The 24,068-nt window shown below is 38.7% G+C and overlaps 1 protein-coding gene across 1 annotated transcript in view; it reads left to right on the forward strand.

Moving 5' to 3' along the window:
* LOC127583782 (heat shock 70 kDa protein 4L-like) overlaps positions 1 to 23,121 on the forward strand; it is a 48,955-nt gene extending 25,834 nt beyond the window's left edge. The window contains exons 8-19 of the mRNA XM_052040123.1: positions 1,250 to 1,326; positions 3,991 to 4,142; positions 6,702 to 6,808; positions 9,227 to 9,360; positions 13,516 to 13,727; positions 14,716 to 14,774; positions 14,883 to 15,030; positions 15,711 to 15,836; positions 17,314 to 17,421; positions 19,676 to 19,795; positions 20,188 to 20,349; positions 21,698 to 23,121. Coding sequence (XP_051896083.1) covers positions 1,250 to 1,326; positions 3,991 to 4,142; positions 6,702 to 6,808; positions 9,227 to 9,360; positions 13,516 to 13,727; positions 14,716 to 14,774; positions 14,883 to 15,030; positions 15,711 to 15,836; positions 17,314 to 17,421; positions 19,676 to 19,795; positions 20,188 to 20,349; positions 21,698 to 21,907 — 1,615 coding nt within the window. The 3' untranslated portion in view covers positions 21,908 to 23,121. The remainder of the gene's footprint in view (positions 1 to 1,249; positions 1,327 to 3,990; positions 4,143 to 6,701; positions 6,809 to 9,226; positions 9,361 to 13,515; positions 13,728 to 14,715; positions 14,775 to 14,882; positions 15,031 to 15,710; positions 15,837 to 17,313; positions 17,422 to 19,675; positions 19,796 to 20,187; positions 20,350 to 21,697) is intronic.
* Positions 23,122 to 24,068: the final 947 nt, after the last annotated feature.

Here is a 24,068-nt window from a genome sequence, read left to right on the forward strand (position 1 = left end):
TGGTTGATCAAACATTTCAGGTCTAGAACATTGCTGCAGGAGTTCCTCCAAACAATGGCCCAGGTTCAATCATCATCTACTGAATCATGAAATTTTATTATAGGGTCAAATTGAAAGTTACTGCTAATTGCACAATGTTTAATTGCATTTCTAATTATTCATAAAATATAATGTGTGCCTGCATGAAGCAAGAGCAAGACAACATTTAGGGATAAACTGGTAACTGGAAATGCAACACCAAAATGCCAGGTAGTGACTTCCAGTAAAGTAATCTAACCACCTCTTTGACATTCTGTGATGTTATCAATTGTTACTGATATGATATTCTGGGGTCGCCATTGACCAGAACCTTAATTGGACAGTCCAGATAAATAGTATGACTACTAAAACACTTCAAAGGCTTGGTACTCTGAAGGGCTCCCATCCACCTACCACTTACATCTGACTTAAAGCCATTTTACCATTTACAAGGCATGCTTGGCAAGTGATGGAATATTGTCGTCTTAAAGGCGTTATGCATCTTGACTGCATCCACATCCACCAATCTAAGTGGGAATTCTCTCCATTACCAGTGAATTCACCAATTCAACTATCACAAACCCATAACTGTCAAGATAGACAAATGGCAGATGCATGGGAATACCACCAGCACCTGCAAGTTCCCCTCCAATTCACATACCATCCTAACCTGGGTTTGTAGGTTTAAACACTACAATTCCCTATCCAACAGCACAATTGCAATACCTACACCAGAACAACTGCAGTAGTTGAGAACGGCAGCTTGTAACTACTTTGACAGTATCGTCTAGATTTTAAGTGGAAAACAAAAGGTGACTTTTTCTGTTGAGTTTCACAAGACCAGATCTCTTGTGACCAGCACTTTCCAAGAAAAATCAGATGGCATGGATTACTGTGGTAAGGTCATGATCAGTCTCTACTGTATACAGTTTTAAGATTTGTCATATTGTACTAAAAATCTGATAACTAACTTCAGATTTTTAAGTGCACTTACCAAAATTTAACATGAATGAAATTTTGTGAAGCTGGTGATACTACTTGGCACTTTCAGTAGTTAAATCCATCTTATTTTTTGTTTGTAAAACTGAAACAAGATACCAGTTTAAGTTGCTTGATATTCTTTTTGGAGTTGGTCATCTTTCCCTACTGAAAATTTAAAAAAAATTGTTCCCTTTTGGAAACTATTTGCAATCATATAACTCATTTGAAAACTATTGCCTTTCCTTTCTAGAGCACACTTTGAAGAACTCTGTGCCTCTCTTTTAAGCAGAGTGGAGACCCCCTTAAAAAGCATAATTGAACAAGCCAGTAAGTAGATTCATTGATTTCTGTTAACTGTCTGCACTGCTCTTAAATTTCTTTGTATAAAACTAAGGATTGTAGATATAGAGGAGGGAAGAGGTAAGCTAAGGATTGATCTTACAGCTAGAAAAGAATTTTAAAATCAATTGTTAACCAAGGAATTGTATAGAATTTAGGGTGATGAGTGAAGAGAACATCGTGTAAGTTAGGGCAAGTACAACAGTGACTTGGATGATCTTAAGTTTAGAGGATAAAGCAAGGGAAGCCAATTAGAGACTGTTGGAATAGGCAAGTCCAGAGGTCAAAGGATTGGCATTGAGTTTTGCCAATTGATGAGATGGGCAGGGTCAGGCAGTGTTAGAGGTAGGAATGGTGCTGTGTATCTCCTAGAAACCTTAGCAGCAATTTGATGCCAAGCTCATGAACAGCGTGATACATTGTTAGTTACCAAGGAGCAAGATGGGAACAAAAGTTGTTAGTGAGTTCTAAAGACTGTAGCCTTGGTGTTGTCAATATTTAGTTTGCCCAGTGGTGGATGTCCGAGCAGCAGTCTAACAATTCATAGATGGAGCTGAGTATTGTGAGCATGCATGTGGAAACTAATGCTTTGTTTTTGTATGTCATTGTGGGGTAGTCTGTGATAAAGAAATATTAAGAGATTGAAAATGGATAGCTTCCTAGAGGAAACCTATCTCTAAGAAGATTCCCTGGCTCTGACTGGATAGATGAGAATGGAGTCAGGTAAATGGGGTCCAATCCAGCTGGATAACAATGGAGGAACTTTGAAGGTGAATTGCATGGTTGTGTTAAAGGCCATCAGCAGATAGTGATGGACGAGGTTGGATTGTTTACTTTTGTTGTAGCTGCTTAGTAACTTCAATTGGAGACAAAAGAGAAACTGCAGATGCTGGAAATCTGGAGCAACACACAAAATATTGAGGAACTCGGTGGGTCAGGCAGCATCTATGGAGGGAAATGGACAACTGACGTTTTGGATTGAGATGCTTCATCAGGACTGGAAAGAGAACGGAGATAATCAATATAAAAAGGTGGGGGTGTGTGGGAGAAATGAAGCAAGAGCTGGTGGGTGATAGGTGGACCCAGGTGAGAGGGGGATTCTGCAGGTGAGGGAGGGGGAGAGTGGGATTGATGTAAGAAGGTGATAGGTGGACATGACACAGGGCTGAAAAAAGAATCTGATAAGAGGACAATGGACCATGGAATAAGGGTGAAGGGAACCAGGGAAGACTGTGGGTCATGGGCACATTGAGAGGGGAAAGAGAAGGGGTGACAGGGCTGGTGGGATAAGGAAGGGAGAAAAGGTGGGGGGAGGGGGGCAGAGGGGAATGTTTACCGGAAGTTAGAAAAAATGACATTCATGCTATCAGGTTGGAGACTACCAATATGAGGTGCTGTTCTTCTGATCTTCTACAGCCCTGTATCACTTCCACCTATCACCACCCTTGCTTCTTGCATCATTCCCACTCTCCCCCTCCCTCACCTGCCTATCATCCACCTATCACCTGCCAGCTCTTGCTCCATCCCTCCCCTCTTTCTTCCTGGTGCTGATGAAGGGTCTCGACCCAAAACATCAATTGTCCATTTCCCTCCATAGATGCTGCCTGGCCTGCTGAGTTCCTCCAGTATTTTATGTGCAACTTTAGTTGGAGTTGTTTTGATACTATGATATGGTTAGAGGTGTTCATATGGGAGCTCCAGAAGAGATGGGTACAGATTTGGGAGGAGACTAGAGAGTGAAATGTAGTTGGAAATTGAACAGTTGTCGTCATCTTTTTTGCCTGCCACCCTGCTCCCCCACCCCCCACCCTGCCCAAGGATTGTGATGTGAGATTTGAAGGAGAGGGTGACAGAAACTATGGGCAGAAAACTGATAACATTCTCCTGGTTTCCACTAGAGCTATAGTTATAAAACTAGTCTCATGGGTGAGATACCTCAAGAAAGGCAAGAATTTAGGGTGGCCAGAGGGAATTTGAGGAAGTTTTGTCTGGTGGGCAGGAGTAAAGGAAGGAAGTGGCAGAGGCAGCTGATTAGAATTTTTTTTCCTGACTCTGAGGACAAGTGCTGCTTGCTTGTTGAAATCATAGAAGTTGCAGGTATTAACCTGGGTTTATTATTGATACTGGTAAGTAATTTTATTGGAGAAATTTGAAAATTGTCTACAATAAGATGTGCATGGGCTGCCAGAACAGGCAGACAAGTGGCAGGTATAGAGATATGCAAAGTGGTAAATTTTGTCAGAAGGAAGGAGAGGGAATATGGATTGATTGGCACATTTCTAAAAGGTATTAAGGAATAGATCTTTTATGCTGCTTCATTTAAGTTTCAAGAAGGCAGGACAATGAAAGAGCTGATAATAAGAGCGTTGGATGTGAGACTGCTGATCAGAGAACAGCAGCTTGAAGCAAAATAGATGCAGGTTTTGTAAATTTTAATTGGTTGTATTAGCCTGTTGAATCCCAGGGTCTCTGTACGAAATGTCTTTTTGAAGCATGTTGGAGAATAACAAACCCATGCTTAATCCATGAACGTTACTGCAACTTACAGTTGTTAAGTGCATGATTCCTAAATTCAAGAGTCCAATATTTTGCAAATTAGTCATATTATTACAAATGATTTTATCTAATAGTAACTAATGCATTTAATTATAGAATTGCAGCTAGAAGATATCTATTCTGTTGAAATTTTGGGTGGAGCAACAAGAATTCCAGCTGTGAAGGAGAGAATTGCGAAGTTCTTTCACAAGGATGTGAGCACGACCCTCAATGCTGATGAAGCTGTGGCACGAGGATGTGCACTGCAGGTAAACTTCTTGTTAGTGTTTTGCTGTATAAATTAAGGAGATCTTTATATTTTTGTCTCTAGAACATATTACTGGGGTATTTTGTTATTGTATTACTTTTGTCTTTCCCTTTCTCTGGGCTGCATGTAATTTCTGTTCTCATGTACTGCTCAACTGAAGTTTACCTGGGTACTGTTTTACCAGTTGTCAACAGAACAGTTGTCCAGAATTCACTGCCTGGGAGAAAAAATTGCAAGACTATGGGGAAAGTGTGGGGGAATGCTGCTCAGAATTTTCCTGCAGGAAGCCAGTCTTGATATGAAGGGCTGAATGGCTGCTTCCACTGCTGTTAGAATTGACACTTTTGTGTTGCTATTGGGAGAACTAGACTAATCCACTTGATTAAAAATTTAAGTTTACCAGTCCATAAAGGAGGATGAGGATATATTGTAGATTAACAAGCATTTATAATACCTTTGCGGCTTTAAAAATACTAAAATATTTTGTTCTGTGGTTTGAGGAATATGTTTACTGGAAGAATTGTGTGAACAATTCCTATTGGTGGTCTTGTGTAATGAGTTGGTGCAAAAACTTCTCAGTACTTTGAGGCATTTCTTACTGGGGCTTTCTTGGTCAGTCTTGCCTGGATAAGTGTAGTCTAAACAACACTCAAATAGCTAGACCCAATCCATGACAAAGTAGCCCTTCTGAATGATACTCCATCCACCACATTGAGTCCCTCTTTCACCAGCACACTGACTGCAGTGTGCATCATCTACAAAATGCACTGCAGTTACTTCATAGTAATCAATATCCTCATATGGGGCGGGGGGGGCGGGGGAGGACGAAGAGGTAGTGGTAGTGCTACTCGGCAGGGCTTAAACTAGTGTGGCAAGTGAGTTAGAACCAGAACTACTCAAGGCAAACAAGGGAATTTATGCCTGGAGCCAGAGGAAATGGATGTGTTGTGAGGGAGGAAACAGATATGATGGGTCTCAAAAGCAAGGACTCTAAACATAGTCTGGCAGTAAATGACCTTTATTTACAAAAGATGAGCGTGGGAAAATGGTAACTGGACTAACGCGCGCGCACAGTTTATAGTGAGCATGGGAATATCGCACCGGGGATAAAATATACACATACGTACACAATGAACTAGGTACATACAATCAAGGAAAATTAACACGATACCCGCCACCTCTTGACTCAGTGCAGGCACGGCTCTATGCTACTAGGGACACTAAAACGCTCCCAACCCTTTAACAGTGCACACCTCACTAATGATTTCTCCAGCACCGTTCCATGGTACTCAGCCTGGAGTGAAGCAGGGTGGTCCCTCGAAGATGGCAAAGAGTGAGCCGAGCACACATGGCACCCTATATAGTGCTGGAGGGCTGAGGGGTCCAGCCCAGATAATTACAGGAGGCCAATGGTCAGCTGTGTGTTGATGGGTGGGGCGGGGCCACACCTTGATTGGCAGTGGTGTCTTCTGACCAGGTAGTGGGCAGTGCTGTCGCATGACAGCCATGACCCTCCACAATACAATCCACTCCTCAGAAGTCACACCACTTGCCATTCATTACATGGAATACTATGCAAAGAAAACCCATACTGTATGTCGTAATGGAAGTCTTGGGGTGCAAGTTCATAGCTCCCTGAAAGTGGCAACATGAGTAGATAGTGGTAAAGGCGGCGTACGGCATACTTGCTTTTGTCACTAGGATCATTGAATATAAAGGTTGGGAAATCACATTGCAACTGTATAAAATTTTAGTTGGGCCACATTTGCAGTGCAGTTCGTAGGTCTGTCTCTGCATTACAGGAAGGATGTAGAGTCTTTGGAGGGAGTGCAGAAGACGTTCACCAGGATGTTGCTTGGATTATGGAGTATTAGCTATAAGGAGAAGTTGGACAAACTTGGATTGTTATACCTGGTGTGTCGGAGCTGATTAATGACCTGATAGAAGTATATAAAATGAAGAGAGGTGACTTGGTGAGATCTTCATAATGATTAGTGCTTGAGGTTGAGAATCATAATCAGGTAAGTAAGTGCATACTCGGGGAGCCTTGTGGAGATGCCCAGAAGGATCAAAGATAAGTAGTGTATTTTACTTCATAGTGGTAGGTAAAACACTGTTGTGGAAGTGCACAAATTGGTCTAAATTTCCTCCACAACACACAAAGAACATTATACAAGGGGAACACAACAGGAAAAGTGCAATCATATTTTCAGAATGTCACAAAACATATTTCAATCTATGGAGCAGAAAAATAATTTTTCAATCTCATGAAAGAAAATAATTTAATGCAATTGAATTTTTAGACTGACTTGACTAATAGGAAACAAATCAAGCTCACTGTTTTCCCCAGCTTCTCTGGATAACTACTAAGGCAAAAGCCATCACTTCTGTATATAACTCATTGACTGATTAAAGGTAGTATCATTGTATAGTTCAAATTGAATCTCATTTTTTTGATAATTGTTTTTAAATTTCTTCTAACGTTAAACTAAACTAACTAGAATATATATTAAAAATTGTGCTACAATATCATGTTTATTTTCTCTCCCATCCCATCTAGTGTGCAATTCTTTCACCAGCATTTAAAGTGCGTGAATTTTCCATCACAGACGTAGTACCTTTTCCAATCACTTTGAAATGGAAATCTACAACTGAAGAAGGGCTTGGGTAAGTATTTTTTTAAGTAAGAAGGAACTGCTGGAGGAACTCGATGGGTTGATCAGCATCTGTGGAGGCATAATGATAGTTGACGTTTTGGGTGGAGACCCTGCATCAGGTCTTGTACCTGTCCCTCCACAGATGCTGCTCAACCCTCTGATTTTCTCCAGCACTTTTTTTTTTGCTCCAGGTTCCAGCATCTGCAGTCTCTTGTCTGTCTTTATTTTTAAGTACCTGTGTGTTGATATCATTCAGTGCTTTTCTCAGAATCTGCTGCTGCAAGAATGATCTTCCATCATAAAGTCACAATTGAGGATGTTCGCTTATTGCACAAAGCTCAACTCCAGCTGCAGCTCTTCAGCAAATGAAACAGGCTGTGCTTGCTCACAGCAAGACCTATTTAACATTGAGGCATTGGCTGATAAGTAACAACTAACATTTGCACCACAAATGCCTGGCAATTCCCATCTCTAGCTAGAGAGTCTGACCACCTACCCTTGATGTTACCATCAACATTTTGAGGCTCACTTGACCAACCATACACTGTAGTTACAAGAGGTCAGTGATGTGCCCTGCAGTGAGCAACTTCCTTCCTAACACCGCAAATTCTTTCCACCATCTTCAAATTGCATGTTAGGAGTATGATGCAATATTCTCCACTTACTTAAATGAAGGTAGCTGAAGCAATATGCCAGAAGTGCAACACTGTCCAAGACACATCAGCCTGCTTGATTGGCATTATATCAACTACCTTAAACATTCATTCCTACATTGCCATCACACCGGCTATATTGTGTACCATCTATTTGTCACACACATCCTGACTTGGAAATACATTGATGGCCCTTTTATTGCAGGGCCTAATTTCCTACCCAACAGCACTTTGTGGGGTTATTTTCATTATAAGAACTAAGCTGTGTGTGTGTGTAAACAAAAAGCAGCTTACTACATTCTTGAGGGCAGTTAGGTATGGGCAATAGTTGCTGGTTATGCCCAGATCCCAAAAAAGTGAATAGATTGTCTTGCAATAAAGACTATTCTTTCTGCCTTCCTAATTGCCTGGTACACCTGCGTTGTTAGCTTTCAGAGACTTGTGTACAAGGCTATCCAAGTCCTTTTGAACATAAATATGTACCAATCTCTGTCCATTTAAAAATACTCAGCATTTCTGGGGTGTTTTCTACTGATGGGGATAACTTTATATTTTTCCACATGGCTGCATGTGCCTTGTTGTCCACTCGCTCATCTGTATTCTCTTGAAGCTCTTTGCACTCTAATCACTTCTCATTTTCGCACTTGGTTTCATTTTATCAGCAAACTTGAAAATGTCATTTGTTTCCCTCAGCTAAAACATTGAATAAAGATTGTGAATAGTTGGAGACCAAGCACCAATTGCTGTGACCCTACTTGTCACAGCTTGCTAAACTTAGGACTCTCTATTTCTTTATCTGTTCGCCAACTCTCAACTACACTGGTGTAGTAACCCCAGTTCTATGTGCTTCAATCTTATGGACCAATCTCCTTTTAAGGAATTTTACTGAGAGCCGCCTGAAAATCCAAACATACCATGTAGTGTTTCCTCCATCTCCTCTACTAGATGCATCCTCAATGAACTCCAATACCTTACTCAAACTTGATTGATTTTTATCATAAATCTATGCTGACTCTGATTAATCATACTTTTGTGTTCTTTGAAATCTCTTAGCAGGTCAGGTAGCATCTGGATAGAAAAAATAGTGGCTTGGAACTGGAACGGAACTGGAAAAGGGGAAAACAAGTCACCTTTTCAGTAGCAGACAAGGAGAGGGAGGGATGGGACAAAGGGAATGTCCAAATGTGCTAAAGAGGGTAGTCACAACTATGTTTCTTTGTCTATTAATAGGAAGGAGACCTGAATGCATGCAGCATTTTCTGCTTTTGTTTCAGATTTTCCGCATCTGCAGTTTTTTTTTTTGATTTTCCATATTATGTTCTTTGTCCTAATAATACATCCTTTATGATGTCAAGCTAGCAGGTCAGTACTTCTGTTTTCCCTTTCCCTCTTAAATAGTGACGTCACACTTGCTACCATCCAATCTGCTGATTGCCCTAGAGAGTCCTAAGTTTAGCAAGTTTTGACTAGCGTGGCATAGCAATTGGTGCTTGGGCTCTGACGATACACAAACTTTATTCAGTATTTTAGCTGTGGGAAACAAGTTACATTTCAATCTAGAGTCCTCTTAAATATAAATTCAAAAATAAACTTGAATCTTAAGGATCCTATAAAATTGTGGTAGAAAAGTTGTTCATAATGCTGGGCACCACTAATAGGAAGTTTCTTGTATAAAAAATACAGGAATAAAATGTTAGCCATAATTTTGTAATAAGAATATAGTATTAGATGAAGTCTCTGTGTTAGTTGGTTCTCACTATCTGAATTCTTTACAGAGAATGTGAAGTTTTCAGCAAAAATCACCCAGCACCATTCTCTAAAGTAATCACATTCTACAAAAAGGAGCCTTTTGACCTGGACGCATATTACAGTAATCCACGGGAACTCTACTATCCAGATTCCAGAATAGGTAAGGCTTTTTAATTAAACCAGTCTCCATTGTTTTTTAATTTATTACACAAACAGGAGTAGACTATTTAGACTCTTAAGTGATGATGAAATGGCATCTGACATTCACTTTGACAGATTTGTTGCTTAAATATGCAAAAACTTTCCATATTGTGTCCATTCCATCCTTGCACCATCTATAGATTTTTCATGATTTACTCATACACAACAGGACTGCCCAAACAGCAATGGGCATAGTGGTGCAGAAGGTAAATTATTAGACTTGTGATCGAGAGCCCAGACTAACAGTGGAGAGACAGGAATTCAAATACTTTAATGAGAGATGGGGATTTAAGTTCAGTTAAATAATAGTAATAATAACCAGGAAACTACCAGATTGTAATTAAAAACAATGTTTTTCAGGAGAGGAAATTTGCCAACCTTGCCTGGTTTTTACTCTCTAAGTGCACTGAGTGGCTAACCAGTTCATTTATTTACAGTAACAGAAAAACTCTCTGATCCATGAGGCATTGATCTCTCCAAATTCAGTCATGATAACATTGCCCAAACCAGTCCCCCTCCCAATGTCTTTTCCACAAGCATATAGAGACTGATTTGTAAATTCGAAAGCTGGCTTGTCACGCTTCTCTTCAGAAAATAGATTTTATATTTTTTGCAGAATCGCATTTAGCTAGATGTCCTGTCCCACCACCATAACAGACCCACCAGAGGTGGCACTATCATGATGTACAAGTGGGCATCCTCAACATTGTGGAACATTTTTAAGAAAAAAATCTTATGGATTTAGGTTGAATATGAGGGAGGAAACCTTCTTATTGCCACATACCCTCAGCTGGATCATTGCTCCTCTATTTTGAACAATACCTCAAAAAGCAGTGAAAGTAACAAAGGCACAATATGTACTCTGGCTGGGGAAACTTGAGTGTGCATCAAGAGCAGCCTAATGGCACCACCACTAAAGTAGGCTGAGTCCTGAAGGACATAGTTGTCAGAGTATGTTTGTGGCAAGTAGTGTGTGATCCAACTTGACCCCACCTTTGCCATGCTGCCTGTGACAGATAAAATTTTCCATGATTGCATTGGTAGGAATGACTACAGTCCTTACGGGGTCAGTCCTGTTTATGTCAAGGATCTTCTCTATGTTGCATTATTACTGTTATGCTGAATGGGACAGACTTGGAACCGATCTGGTATCACAAAACTGAGCATCCATGAGGTACTTTATTACAACAGCACCATAATAAGCAACCTTGTGGCCTGGCATATATTTTTCATTCAGTCAAGCCAAAAGACTTGCACTCAATAAACTTGCACTCAATAAACTAGGGTTGAAATGCAGGCTGGGAGCAGCACCAGCCATTTAGGTGACAACCAGACAAAGCTACAACCTAGCAAAACCAGGGTGCAATAGACAACTAAGCAATCCTGCAATAAAACTCTGTAATCTTGCCCCTTTTCATCTTGGATAGTGGTGGACTATTAAACAATTAATGAGAAATGAGGCTGCAAGATCATTCCCATTGTCTGTGATGCTGGGGCCTAGGATATTCAAGCAAAAGACAAGACTGAAGCATTTACCAGAAGCTGTGAATTGACCAGTAGGTAATCCAACTTGGCTTCTTGCCAAGACCCCCACTACTACAGAAGCCTGTTTACAGCCAATTACGTTCACTCATTATAATCAGAAAATATAGCATTTGCTACAGCAAAGGCTATAGAACAGACAACAAATTAGTGATAATAATGGAAGTAACCTCACCAGTAGGCTAGCAGTTGCAATGGAGATAGGATTCTGGTATCTGCATAACAAAGTGAAAAGCTTCCCAGGTCTATACTAGTCATGAAAAAAAAAGTAGGATAAATCCAGTGCAGTTAATTCCACCCAGTCAGGCATGATGGAGGGTGGTTCTTGTTTCCAGTAACCTGTTCACCAGTGCCCAGTTAGGGTTTTGCCCAGACCACTTGACCTCGCACCTCGTTTTAGCATTGGAACAAACATGGGCCAAAGAGCTGAATTTCCGAAGTAAGCAAGAGAGACTACCTTAGGCATCAAAATGGCATTTGATCTAATATGTGTTTTCACTGAATTCAACAGATGTTGAAGGTAAAAGCTCCACTGGTTGTGATTAGGTTTTCTCAAAGGGAAGTAATTGTGGGGGTTGGAAATCATTACTGCTAGCCCTGGGTCATCACTGCAAGGATTCATTAGGTCCCACTGTCTTGAGCTGCTTCATCAATGATCTTGCTTCCATGAGAAAGTCAGAAGTAGCAATGTGCAATCAGACCAATGTATAATTCTGTTAACAAGTCCTAGAAAAATAAAAGTCTATGCATGAGCAAGTCATGAACAACATGTGGGCAAGGGTTAAATGTTGGCACCAATTAAGTGCAAGACAGTGACCATTCCAACAAAAGCATCTTGCTGCATTCAATGGCATTGCCAAAGCAGAATTGCTATTAATCACATGACAAACTGTGGCTACAAGACCAGGTTGGATAACTGGTTGCAAATAACATGCCTCCTGACTTTCCAAGGCCTTTCCATCAGATGCAAGGCACATCAAGACCAAGATGGAATACATTCCCCTTGCCTGAATGAGAACAACTCTAATAGGGCATTAAGTTTGATGCCATTGCCATGGTAGCCTACTTGATTGGTACCTTTTTTACAAAGCTAAATATTGGTTTCCCTCCCATCTGCAGTGTGCATCATCTATAAAATGTACCGCAATTGCATAATTTTGAACAGCTTGATACAAACCCACCAGCTGTATCACCAGTAAAGTAGTTGCCCTCTAATTTACGCGCAATTCTGACTTGGAAATGTATTGTTCCTTCTCACTAGTTCAAATCGTAGATCTCCTACCCAAGGGCACAGTAGCATAACTTCAAGAGAAGGATTGCTGCACAAAGGAAGATAATAATTGTTGGCTCATCACCATCTTGAAGGCAATTTGGAGTGGTTAATAAATGCTGGCCTTGTGATCACTGCTTCCAAAAAACATTGTTAAAACCGCATGGTATAATTAGACAGTATCAGCATAGATTTGTGAAAGGAAAATTACTTGACAAATTTTCAAGAAAAAGTTACGGATATAATTGGAAAGGTAGATAAGAGAAACCCAGTAAGTTGATAAGCAGAGAAGACTTGCAAAAAATCAGGGTCCCTGTGGTTCAGATAATGTTTTGGAAGGAGGATTAGTTGATTAAAAGAACCATTGGACTCGTTTGTTCAAGAGGAATCAATCTTGGTGTATTCTCAATCTGTTACAACTTGAATGGAAAGACAATGGTACAGAGTTGGGTGATAAAACTGGGAGGTAAATGGTAGGTGTGCCTCTATTGCAAGTAGATAAAGATGCTTAAGTGGGCAAGAAGGTGGGAGATGGTTTATCATGTGCAATATGAAGTGGCACTTTTTTAAACTGCTAAATCTTGATGCACAGAGGGAGCTTGGTGTGATGGTTCAAGAGATAAGGAGGCAACCATGCAGGCACACTAAGTAATTCACTTGGCAAATACACAATTTATTGTGAAAGGTTTGAGTGTGAAAGTAATGATCGTCTTTGATATGAAATAGCAATAGTAGGCCATTCAGCCCATGGTGCCTTCTCCAACATTCATTTGGGTCTGAGTGATCCAAATCATCATTACCACTTATGTCATTGTCTGGTCTGTATCCTCATTACCATTGATAGCCAAAACCTTGTTAATCTGTATTGAACAAATTTAAAAACTTGGCTTCTACAGTAGTCTTAGGTGGAGAATTCCAAAGATTTACTGTGCTCTGGGTGAAGAAATTTCTTATCTCTGTCCTGAATGGTTGACCTCTTTTTGAGTCTGTACCAAGTCACTGAAAGCTAACATGTAAGTACAGTAAGCAATTGGGAAGGTAAATGGTACATGTGCCTCTATTGCAAGATGATTTCAGTACAAAAGTAAAGGTGTTTTGCTGTGGTGGTACAAGGTCCTGTTCAAAGCTCATCAAGGAATAAGGTTAGTACAAGAATGAGGTACTGAGGTAAGAGGTGTGTGATCTCTTATTTAAATGGTGAAGCAGATGCAAAGGGTCATTGTCTATTAATGCATCTATTCCATTTTTGTTTTTTTTTAACAACATTAGTAGTAATCCTTCGATATAACTGTTTTTAATCAGGTCGATTTACAATCCAGAACGTGACTCCTCAAAATGATGGTGAAAATTCAAAAGTGAAAGTTAAAGTTCGAGTCAATATCCATGGTATTTTCAATGTGTCCAGTGCATCACTGATTGAAAAACAAAAGCCAGACAGTGGTCAGGTTGAAGATGTTCCAATGGAAACAGACCAACTATCACGGGACACAGCAAATGCTAAGATTGATGACCAGGTACGATGTACAAAATAGTTGGCATGTGTCCAGTCCAAAACTATCTTTTGGAGTTTAAGTTTTTTTCAATTTTGAAGTGCACTTCATCTTTTTGATGCTTTGTTTCTGGAAGTAGGAACAATTAAATGTAAGTTGTTGCAGGGTCTTAGTTTTTGTTAGTAATACCCCATTCAATGGGTATTACTAACAAAATGAACATTGTTTGCTTGAACTTTTTTGAATTTCCTGTTTGTTTTTTTTGGACTTCCACATATTTGTCTCACCAGGGTACTCCCCAGTAGGAGAATCTCAACTTCAATCCTGTTTTGCTGAACTGTCATCCTGATGTGCATGGAAAAGATCTATTATAGTCACTGGATAACAATCAAGGAGAACTGTTGATATATAGCTGATTTCTCATTGATGCTAACTTAGTACAGTTGAGGGAATATATGTTATCTGGCTCTAAATTGAGACATTGCACATTGAATCAAACAATAGCATCAATTTGAATTGGTGTTGAACCTTACTTTACGAAAAACCTAGTAATGGCTGCTGCAAGGATGTAAAACCAGCAATTCATAACAAAATTAGCTATTGCAGCAGAGTTCCTCGCACTTCATGCTCATCAGCTACAATTTTTTCATTATTTGAGGTGGAATTGTCACAACAAACGATCTTATCTTTTTAAATAAGAGTGCAATCTTCTGAAAATTGCTTTGATTTGCAAAGTACAAAACAATAGCAATGACAAAATAGAATGTGAATGAATTATTTCTACATTGAAGCTACTCACAATTGCATAACATTATAACAGTAGCAGGATTTTGTGTTCAATTATCTGAGCAAAAGTATGCAGTACAATGGCAATGAGCAGATTGTTTTTCATCCAATCCTTGATATTAACAGAAGACCATGAAATTTTTAAGAGATGTGTTTAAATCTATGGTTCTTCTGGGGACTTGTATTTACTTTGTTTAGCCTTGACATTAAATTGTTGCATTTTAAGGGTACTATGCAAGTTGACCAGGAAGAAGTGCATTCACAGCAAAAAGATCAAACTGAGAGCAGAATGATGTTTCCCAAATGGCAAGCACAGATTCTGAAGAAAAAGTTGGTAAAACTATACACATTTCTCAAAATTGCTATTTCTGTGATATGTCTTTCATAACTTTTTAATTCTCTGCAGAATGACCCAGCTGTAGAAAGTAAAGACAGTAGCTCAAAACCCAAAATAAAAGTGAAGAGTGTGGATTTGGTGATCAAAAGTGAACTGCCCCAACAGCTTGTTCAGGACCTTCTCAACAACTATGTTGAAAATGAGGTATGTTCCATGAGTGCTCACCACGATTTTAGAGAAAAATAATTACAAGGTATTGTGTATTAACTGTTCTATTATTTAGTATGAACATACTGGATATATCCTGAAATTTAAGAACCAGTTGTGTGAATTTGGCTGTTCTTTATATTCAACATCCTTTGTTATCCTGAAAGATTAGTGTTTGCTGCTGCCTTGAATTATTGAAGCTTTTTTTGCAACAGAGTAGCTTTTTAGGTCACTTGAGGATCATTAAGAGTCAGCAACATAGCATGGACTAGTGACATATGGGGCAGACTAGACAAAATGGCAATTTAATGGGTTTGCTGTTTCCTGTAGTGAAGTTGAGTTTTTGTAGCAATCCATAATGGTTACTCTAGTTTGGTATATCCACCATGCTTATTCCATCCAATGGGTGGGTGACAATGTCCGCTTGCTTAAAACAAAACTCTTGAAATGGCCAGTCTAAGCTCTGTCATGGCAATAGATTCCTAAAGGACAAATGTTTCAAGAACATTCTCCACGTCTGCTTGGGAAAAGTTTAACATTTTCATTGACTTTTGGGAAATCTTGACCCACGATTTCTCAAAGTGAACCATTAAGGAAGGTATTGAGCACTTTGCATCTCTTCAAGGCCATTTAAACTAGCTAAAATGCATGAATGCTAATATTGTTAACTTTCTCAGGGGAAGATGATCATGCAGGATAAACTTGAAAAAGAAAGAATTGATGCCAAAAATGCAGTTGAAGAATATGTGTATGAGATCAGAGACAAATTGTGCGGAATTTATGAAAAATTCATCAATGATGCGGTAAGTTGTCATTCGGTAATCTAGTTGGTAAAATGATGAGAAACACAATGATGCAGGAGGAAGTCAGCAGGCCAGGCTGCATCCATGGAGAGAAGCAGGCGGTCATCATTTCGGGTTAGGACCCTTCTGCAGGACTGAAGATAGGAAAAAGGGAAGCCCAATATATAGGAGGTAAAAGCAGAGTAGTGATGGACAAAAGAGGGGAGGTGGGGTGGGCACAAGGTGATAGGTAGATGCAGGTAAGAGACAGTGATAGGCAGGTGTGGGGGAGGAAAGCAGATCCACTAGGGGATGGGTCAAAGGTGAGGAGAGAGGGGAAAAAGTGTAGAGTAAAAGAGACGTGAGGAAAGGGAAGAAAAGAAGCATGGTGGGGGGAGGTAGGGGTGAAGTGGGAGAATTCAATGTTCATGCCATTGATGTACAACATGTAAAATGATGTACAGCATTAAGATATTGATATAATGCACTGTACATACAAGAATTGGATGTTCATATTGCTTTCCTCCATTATAATCTTGACCTGGCAAATGAGCTGGGGGGCTATTTCCCCGTGCTGCAGGCATGTATGCTGGTAAATGGAAAACAAAACTGGTTTCCCTACTAGGTGGTGATAGCCAGTGAGATGGTAATCTAATTCAAAATGACTGAATTGAAATGTGAGCTGCTACTTCCTGCAAGTTTCCCTCATTCTTGCTGAAGGTATTCTTTCTTTACTTGGGAGCCTTTTCCAAAAATATGAAATACAGCTTCCTATAGCTAAATCAAATGTAATCAATATTCATAAGGTCTATGATAAAAATGTCAAATCTCCTTAACATTTCCACCAAAAATTATAGGATGGTAAATGATCCAGAACCAGGTAATTTTCTTAACACCCAGCACCAAGGTAATTGGACTTCGAGTTCTGTGATCTGAACACTGAATAAGTTCAAGGTCTTAAATCTGTTGCTTTCTAGTTGGTTAAATCATGAATCATGGAAATAGTTTGAATGTTTGTTTCTGCGATTGCCACTGACATTGTGTTGTAGATTTGTAAGAATCCTTCCTTGTAATCCCTTGCATAAGAATTCCTTCATTCAATCATCAAACCACATTGATGGCTGGAGTGAGTATATCACTCTGGAAGAATTGATGATGCCTTCCTAAGGCTGTGTATGAAAGCATCTTGAAAGAGAACATAATCTAACCTCTACTGGTGACTAAGTAGAAAAGAAAGAAAATGTTAACTTTTGTAATAGAATTTTACTCTTAGCATGCAAGATGGTCCCACAAAGCAATTAAATATTCAACGATAATCTACTTTTGAAACTTACTGAGTGATGCTGGCTGGTTCAGTCATTGTCACACGACCATGTCATGTAACATTTCGCAGATATATCATTTAAAACACTTCCTGTAGATCAAAGCAGATTGCATTGCACTGATCAACCTGCACATGGAAAAATAACACAAAATCCCATTTGTCTTTGCCTTTCAGGATAAACAAAAGTTCACACAGTTGTTGGAGGATACTGAAAATTGGTTGTATGAAGATGGAGAGGACCAGCCTAAACAAGTATATCTTGATAAACTGAATGACCTAAAGGTACAGCTACTGACCTTTCATATAAAGTAGTTCTAATGACATTTTGTCAGGTGCCTAAAATGAATTTTGACTGAATAAATTATGCTTATGCATGTCTAATCTTTTGGATTGTTGATTCTATAGTGATTGGCAGAATTTGGTGTCCTAGTCCTTGGGACACTAAGTGAAATTTTTTGTATATTCATCTATTTGTTACAACATCATTTGTCACTTGTAGGGTGTGTTGGTGCTTCTGAACTGTTGCCAATGAATTTTTATCCCAGGGAATACATGTTACTTGTTCCTGTTTCTTTGCACGTAATGGCTAAACTAGCAGATGAACATGGTGGTGTTCTTAACATTTCAGCATTAATTCTTTTAATAGAGCAATTCCAAATGATGCAATATAAAAATATCAAAGTGAGGTGAACTTTCAGTGAATTTAAGGAGGCTTTCTTTTGGTATGCCTCTGGCTACATGACACAGTATTTGATCTGAGAACTCCACAGTATGTCTGAGATTGCACTTATTCTGCAGCCAAGCCTACAACAACATGTATTTAATTAGGGATTTTAATGTAGCTCAAAGGCAGGAGTTGTAGATGAGCCGAGAAAGCATTGGAAGAGGTAAGAAGTAACAAAGGCATTCATGAGGGAATAAATGTTGCACAACTTAAAGCAAAGGTGGAGGTGGATAATATTATAGAGGAAAATTTGGCTGTCTTTGTAATGGTGCAGGTATGTACTCAGGAGCATGTATCAGGATCAAAAATTTGTCTCAAGCTATTGACTTATGGAAGAATAGAGTCATGGCCAAGATTCAGAGTTATGGTATGGACCAAAGATAGCTTTAATCGTCCTAGTTTAATTGATGAAAGACTCTGTCTATCCATTTCAGGCAGTCATACTACTTGTAGAATGATTGGGGTGAAGGTAAGTGAAAAGCTTGGTGTTGTCAGCATATAGAAACTGATGCAGTATTTTCACTCATTGCTGAGGGGCAGAAAGTAAACGAAAGCCAGGAGGTTGCCAGGGAGAGCTCCTTGGGGAACCAGAGTAAATTTTCCAAAAAATGGAAAGGAAGCCATTGCTGGTGATTCCTTGCCAATGGAGGGAACCAGATGAGTGGAATCCTGTCCAGGGATTGGATCAAAGGTGGTGTCGTTAAACATGACAAAGTTAAGGAGAGGTGGTCAAGACAAGGTGGTATAGTCTCATAGAATGTCATTTGTGATTTGCTAGTACCATTTCAATAATGTGGCTGAGGTGAAAACCTAATTTAACAGGTGAGAGAGCGGCACAGGTATGGAGTATGACGGCAGAATCGAGCACTTTGAAGAGAAATAGGAGTTTGGAGGAAGGGCAGTAATTTTCAAGGACAGAACGTTCTGTCGGTCTTTGAGGTGGGATGTTGACTGCTGAAGTTGGGGGAAAGTGCCTGTGAGCAGGAAGTGTTGAGAACGAGAGTTAGGAAGGGAAGATGAGTGGCAGTGGGATCAAGGAAGCATTAGATAGGTCTCTTGGACAAAGATTGCTCAGTGTGCTGAGGAAATGGAGAAACCAGAATAAGTTCAGTACAGTGGAGAACTTTTAACAAATTTTGCCTAGTGGGCTGTGGAAAGGGATATGGAAGTGAAAGAGGCAGCTGACTGGTTAGTCTACATTTTGGTGACAAAGTTGTCAATGCACTTGGAAGTGAAGGTAGACAAGACATAAGTAAGGTTTAAAATTATGAACTTCAGTAAAGGATAAAGGACACCTTTGGCAATAGATGTGATGGTGAATTTCTAAACCATTTTATTCAAGTCTGGTGTTTCTGACCCGAAACATTGACCGCCTGCTTTTCTCCTCGGATGCTGCCTGGCCTGCTGAATTCATCCAGCATCATAGTGTTTTTCATTCAGAAAGCATGGTAAATTAAGGTGAAGACTGAAATTACTGAGGTTGAAAAGTTTCTTGATGCAGAAGGTGAGGGGGGAGAAAAACAACAGTGTTTTAGCTGGTAATAGATGATGGGGACTTTGAGATGAGCAGGATGGAATAAGATATGCATACCAATCTGAGATCATGCTTATATGTACCACTCCACACAGGAATGATTGAAGGGAAATGCTGATGGTGATTAGGTGGTATGGAAATTGTTAATGAAGAAACTGAAGACATAGGTGGGATGTTGTTAAGGAAGAGGGATAGAAATGCACACTAATTCACTGGAGCAGAATAGGTCAAGACTGGTGTCCATATCAGAATAATGGCTGATTTCTTTTTTGTTATAGAATCTTGGTCAACCTGTTCAGGACAGATACAAGGAACATGAGCAGAGACCAAAAGCATTTGATGAGTTAGGCAAAAAGATCCAGCTTTTCATGAAGACTGTAGAAGCATATAAAAATAAGGTATGAATCATACAAAAATGATATCTTGTCCTAAATGTGACACTTTGGAATACTTTAGTAGTATTCTCCTCCACGACTCTCACCCAAAAAGTATATATTTGAAAGTTCTCCCAATATAAACCTGCAGAAGGAGAACTGTGTATAAAAGACTATTGAGGAACATTACTTGATGCCATAAGCACTACTAACAAGAAGTTTATACAATATTGTTACTAAGCCAGAATGTTATACGTGATAAATCAGCTGTTTTAATGCTTAAAATTTGAAATATCCAATAATTTAAGTAATGTAAATAATTGACAAAGTTGAAAAATAGTATTCTGATTTTTGATACACTAATTCCAACATCCTAACAGCTTGAAATTTTTTTATCTAAAATGTATTTTTAATAGGATGAAAACTATGAGCATATTGATGCTGCAGAGATGGCAAAAGTTGAAAAAAATGTCAGTAGTGCCATGGATTGGATGAATAGTAGAATGATTGGACAGAACAACCAGATGTTGTTCCAGGACCCCATTGTGAAGGTAGCTGAGATAATGAACAAAGTTAAGGTAAGAAGAAAATTTGCTTTTGATTCAAATAATGCTTTGAAACTACATAGAATCCATGTAGTTTTTTTTTCTTAAAATTGAGTGTAATAGCTTAGGAACTCAGCTTGTTATTGAAGAAAGTGAATTTCTGTTTGAACATGTTAAATAAACAGCAAAAGGAGATTGTCTCATTGGATTATTTTGTTTTGGCATTGATGGAGACCTTGCTCATGTAAAGGGTGGACTAGGCTAAGTAATATTCCTGACAATATATCCAAGGGAGGGAAAAAGGGGTTTTTACGCTGCTGGACATACTTAGGCCAGTGGATTTAGTTCTAGGGATATGTTGAGCATGTTTCACTTTTGGAAAACAGTGACTTATTGGAAAGAAGGCTGTTTTTAAAGCAACTTGAAAGGTATAATGAGCCTGACATTTCTTGGGATACATTGAGAAGGCTGTTAAAGCATACCAGGTGATTTTGAATACAAAAGCAAGGACTTTGTGCTAAACCTTTTTTTAAAAAAATCACCAACACAAATTGAAATATTCAAGCTAGGCAACCTGTGGTGTGATGATCAATTGAAATTCTTCTATCTTTTATCATATGTTCTTAATCCTGATGAAAGTCATTGACCAAAAGTAGCACTGACTACTTCCCCCAAAGTTGCAGCCTGATCTGAGTATTACAATATTTTGTGTTACTTAACATTTCGAGCATTGACAGGATTTTGCTTTTTATAAACCATTATTTGAGTTCCTGCATAAGTACTATTAATTCTGAGTATTGTACCTTTAGGAAAGATGTTAACACCTAGTTGGTGGAAAGTCTTTTCCAGAAAGATATGAGGATGACAGGATTTAAGATGTGTGGAGAAACTCAAATTGTTCTCCGTACAGTAGAGAATGTTAAGGTGAAATTTAAGACACATTCAAAGTCATGGAGTAAATGTGCGGAGAAACTGTATATTCAGGTTAAAAAGTAGAGAATGTGAATTTAGGGTAACTGGCTAAAAAAAGATGCAGCTTTGTTATAATCTCGAATGCAATGATATCTTGGATCATGGAAGCAGATTTACTCATGACTTTCCCCAAAAAATTAATAAATAATTGAAAGGAGAAAATTGGCACAACTATGGTGAAAATGAAGGGAGGTGGGACTAAGTAGATACCATGGAGCTAGTAAGGGTATAATGGTGTGAATAGTCTTCCACTGAATTATACTATGATTAAGTGAATGAAAAGGCTCAAATCCGAAAACTGAATTTAAAGACTACTAGCTGGGTGGGGCATGTCAAAATATCACAATGACCACTTTGGATTAAGGGAAGTTTTCTTTGTCTTAAATTCTCAATTTACTAATCTATTCAGGAACTGGAGACAACGTGTGATCCTATTGTTAACCAGCCAAAGCCAAAAGTGGAACCACTTCCTGAAAAAGATGGAGCCAATGGGCCATTGCACGAAGAAAGTGGGAATGATCTAAAGCCTGAAACTAATGCAGCAGGTGGTGATAACACCAAACCAGCTGAGCAGCAAAAGCCAGTGGAAAACCGGAACACAGAAATGGAAGTGGATTGAAAATAACCTCTTATATTTAAAAAAAAGTCCCTTTTGCGTCCATCTAAGACTGCAGTTTTTGTTGTATGTCTAGTTTACAGGCACATATTCAGTTTTTCTCAAATGTACCTGGCTCGGTATCTTTAGTATTAAAATGGTGAAAACTCAAATCCTACCAGATTTAAATGTAGTATTGCTGTTAGCTGCTTTTTTTTTCTTTTTTAATCATCCTTTTGGGGGTTTTGTATCTAGTTTACAAGCACTTGAACAGTTACTAGCTCTTCAACTCTCCACTTCATGCCTTAATTTTCTCCTTTGAATTGGATGTCTTCAAAAATGTCACATCCATAGTGGCTTTAATTAAAAATGGCCTAGAAAATTGTAGTGTTTAAATATTGGTGTTTTGTTTTACAAAAGCACCAATAGATTGTCTAATGGGATCTGTGACCATAACTATTTAATAAACTTCCCCCATCCAACATGTTTGTGAATAACCAAGGTTTCTTTTTTGAACTATCAAATTACATTCTTCACCTTGTATTTCAGGTATAATTTAGTGTTTTTGAAGTTCCACTGGGACACAATTCCTATCCTGATAACCTAGAAGAATATTGAACTGTATTAAAGATACACGTAGCTGAGTCGTCATCCAGCTGTGCTTGGCAATATTGTGCAAAATGAGCAGAAAATCACATTGCAGGTTAATGGGAGCATTTTAAATGGTGCTTTGAATCCTTCTGTAAAACAATGATAAAGGAAAGACTATTTGCAGTCAAAAATATTCTTTCAAATGATGCTATTGTTAAATGTCTAAAACTGCAGAGACAGTGGGGGTAAAACAAAAAGCTGCTTGTGCTTAAGACATCAGTTGATGATACAATATCTTTTTGTATGTTCTCCTTGATTTATGGCTAGGTGTTATTTCACAGGACTGTAAACATTGACATTATCTGCTTTCAAGGTTGATAATTTTGGTAAATTGGTTGCGCTTTAAAGCTTGTGAGACTTGGGCAAATTTGAACAGAATAATTACATTCCTGCTATGCCAATGAGTTCAAATCCTAGGTAAGGGGATTCCTGTGGTAACCATTATAATTTGTTTTGTTAATTCTCTGTATGTAGCTGGCTGCATAATGAATGCTGATGGACAATATCTGAGAAAGAAACTTGCAGCACTCCGTATGAATTTTTTTAGGTTTGCAATTCAGCATACCAAGAATAAAAATTAAATTCTGAAAAAGTATTAAACATGTAGAAAGTTTTTTTAAGTAGGCATTTATTGGCATCTAAGTATTTGTCCAAGTGAAGTCTATTTATATTAAGATTAGGTCAGTTCCACCAGTACCAACCCCCCACCCCTCAGAATGCAATACAGTAAACAAATGTGGAAAATGCTTGCTTATAGCTTACTAAATGTTATATTCCAGCAAGCCCTATTTGATTTGTTCCTGTTGCTCAATTTCATCCTGTGTAGGCACTGTACAAGTGTAGAATTAATGCAAAATAGTTTGTGATGCCCAATATTTGGTAATGTAATGGTGCCAGACAACTACACTCATTTCCTTAGAAAAAGTTTCTCTGGCTACTATGCTTTATTCATCTGAAACTTTGCTGTCCAAGTTTTTTTGGTAAGGCCTTGTGTTACATCCTTTTGAAGACCACTTAGAACCAGAGGATAAGAATATTTTCTGCATATGATTCTGCAGTGTTCACTATATATAATTTACTGGTATTACAACCAGATGGGGCCCTAAATGATGTAGATTAGGCAGGTTGTGAGAATTAATGGAAGAGAAATCAGTTTGGCCTTCACCTCTCATAACTACTTGTAACTGTGGGTATTCATGACTGTATCAATAGCAGTGACCATTTGTAGAAAAGAGCTGGATAATATAGAATTTAGGTTACAACAGGACTACATGCATACTTAAAAAATACAGCAACTTTCAATAACCAAACCTGAACAATCTCAGAAATCAATAGATTGGATTAAAGTCCTGCAATCCTACCATATCCAGTTATAAATAGTAATGGGACAGTTCAAAGTAATTGGGAGGTGGATCCAAGAAAACTTAATCCAGAATGTATACTGCACTTCTACCTACACCTGAAGTTCACACTATCACATAAATTTGTCCAGTAAACTTGATTCTATGATGTGATATCAGAAATGACTGACCAC

This window comes from Pristis pectinata, chromosome 2, assembly GCF_009764475.1.
Source record: "Pristis pectinata isolate sPriPec2 chromosome 2, sPriPec2.1.pri, whole genome shotgun sequence".
NCBI lineage: Eukaryota > Metazoa > Chordata > Chondrichthyes > Rhinopristiformes > Pristidae > Pristis > Pristis pectinata.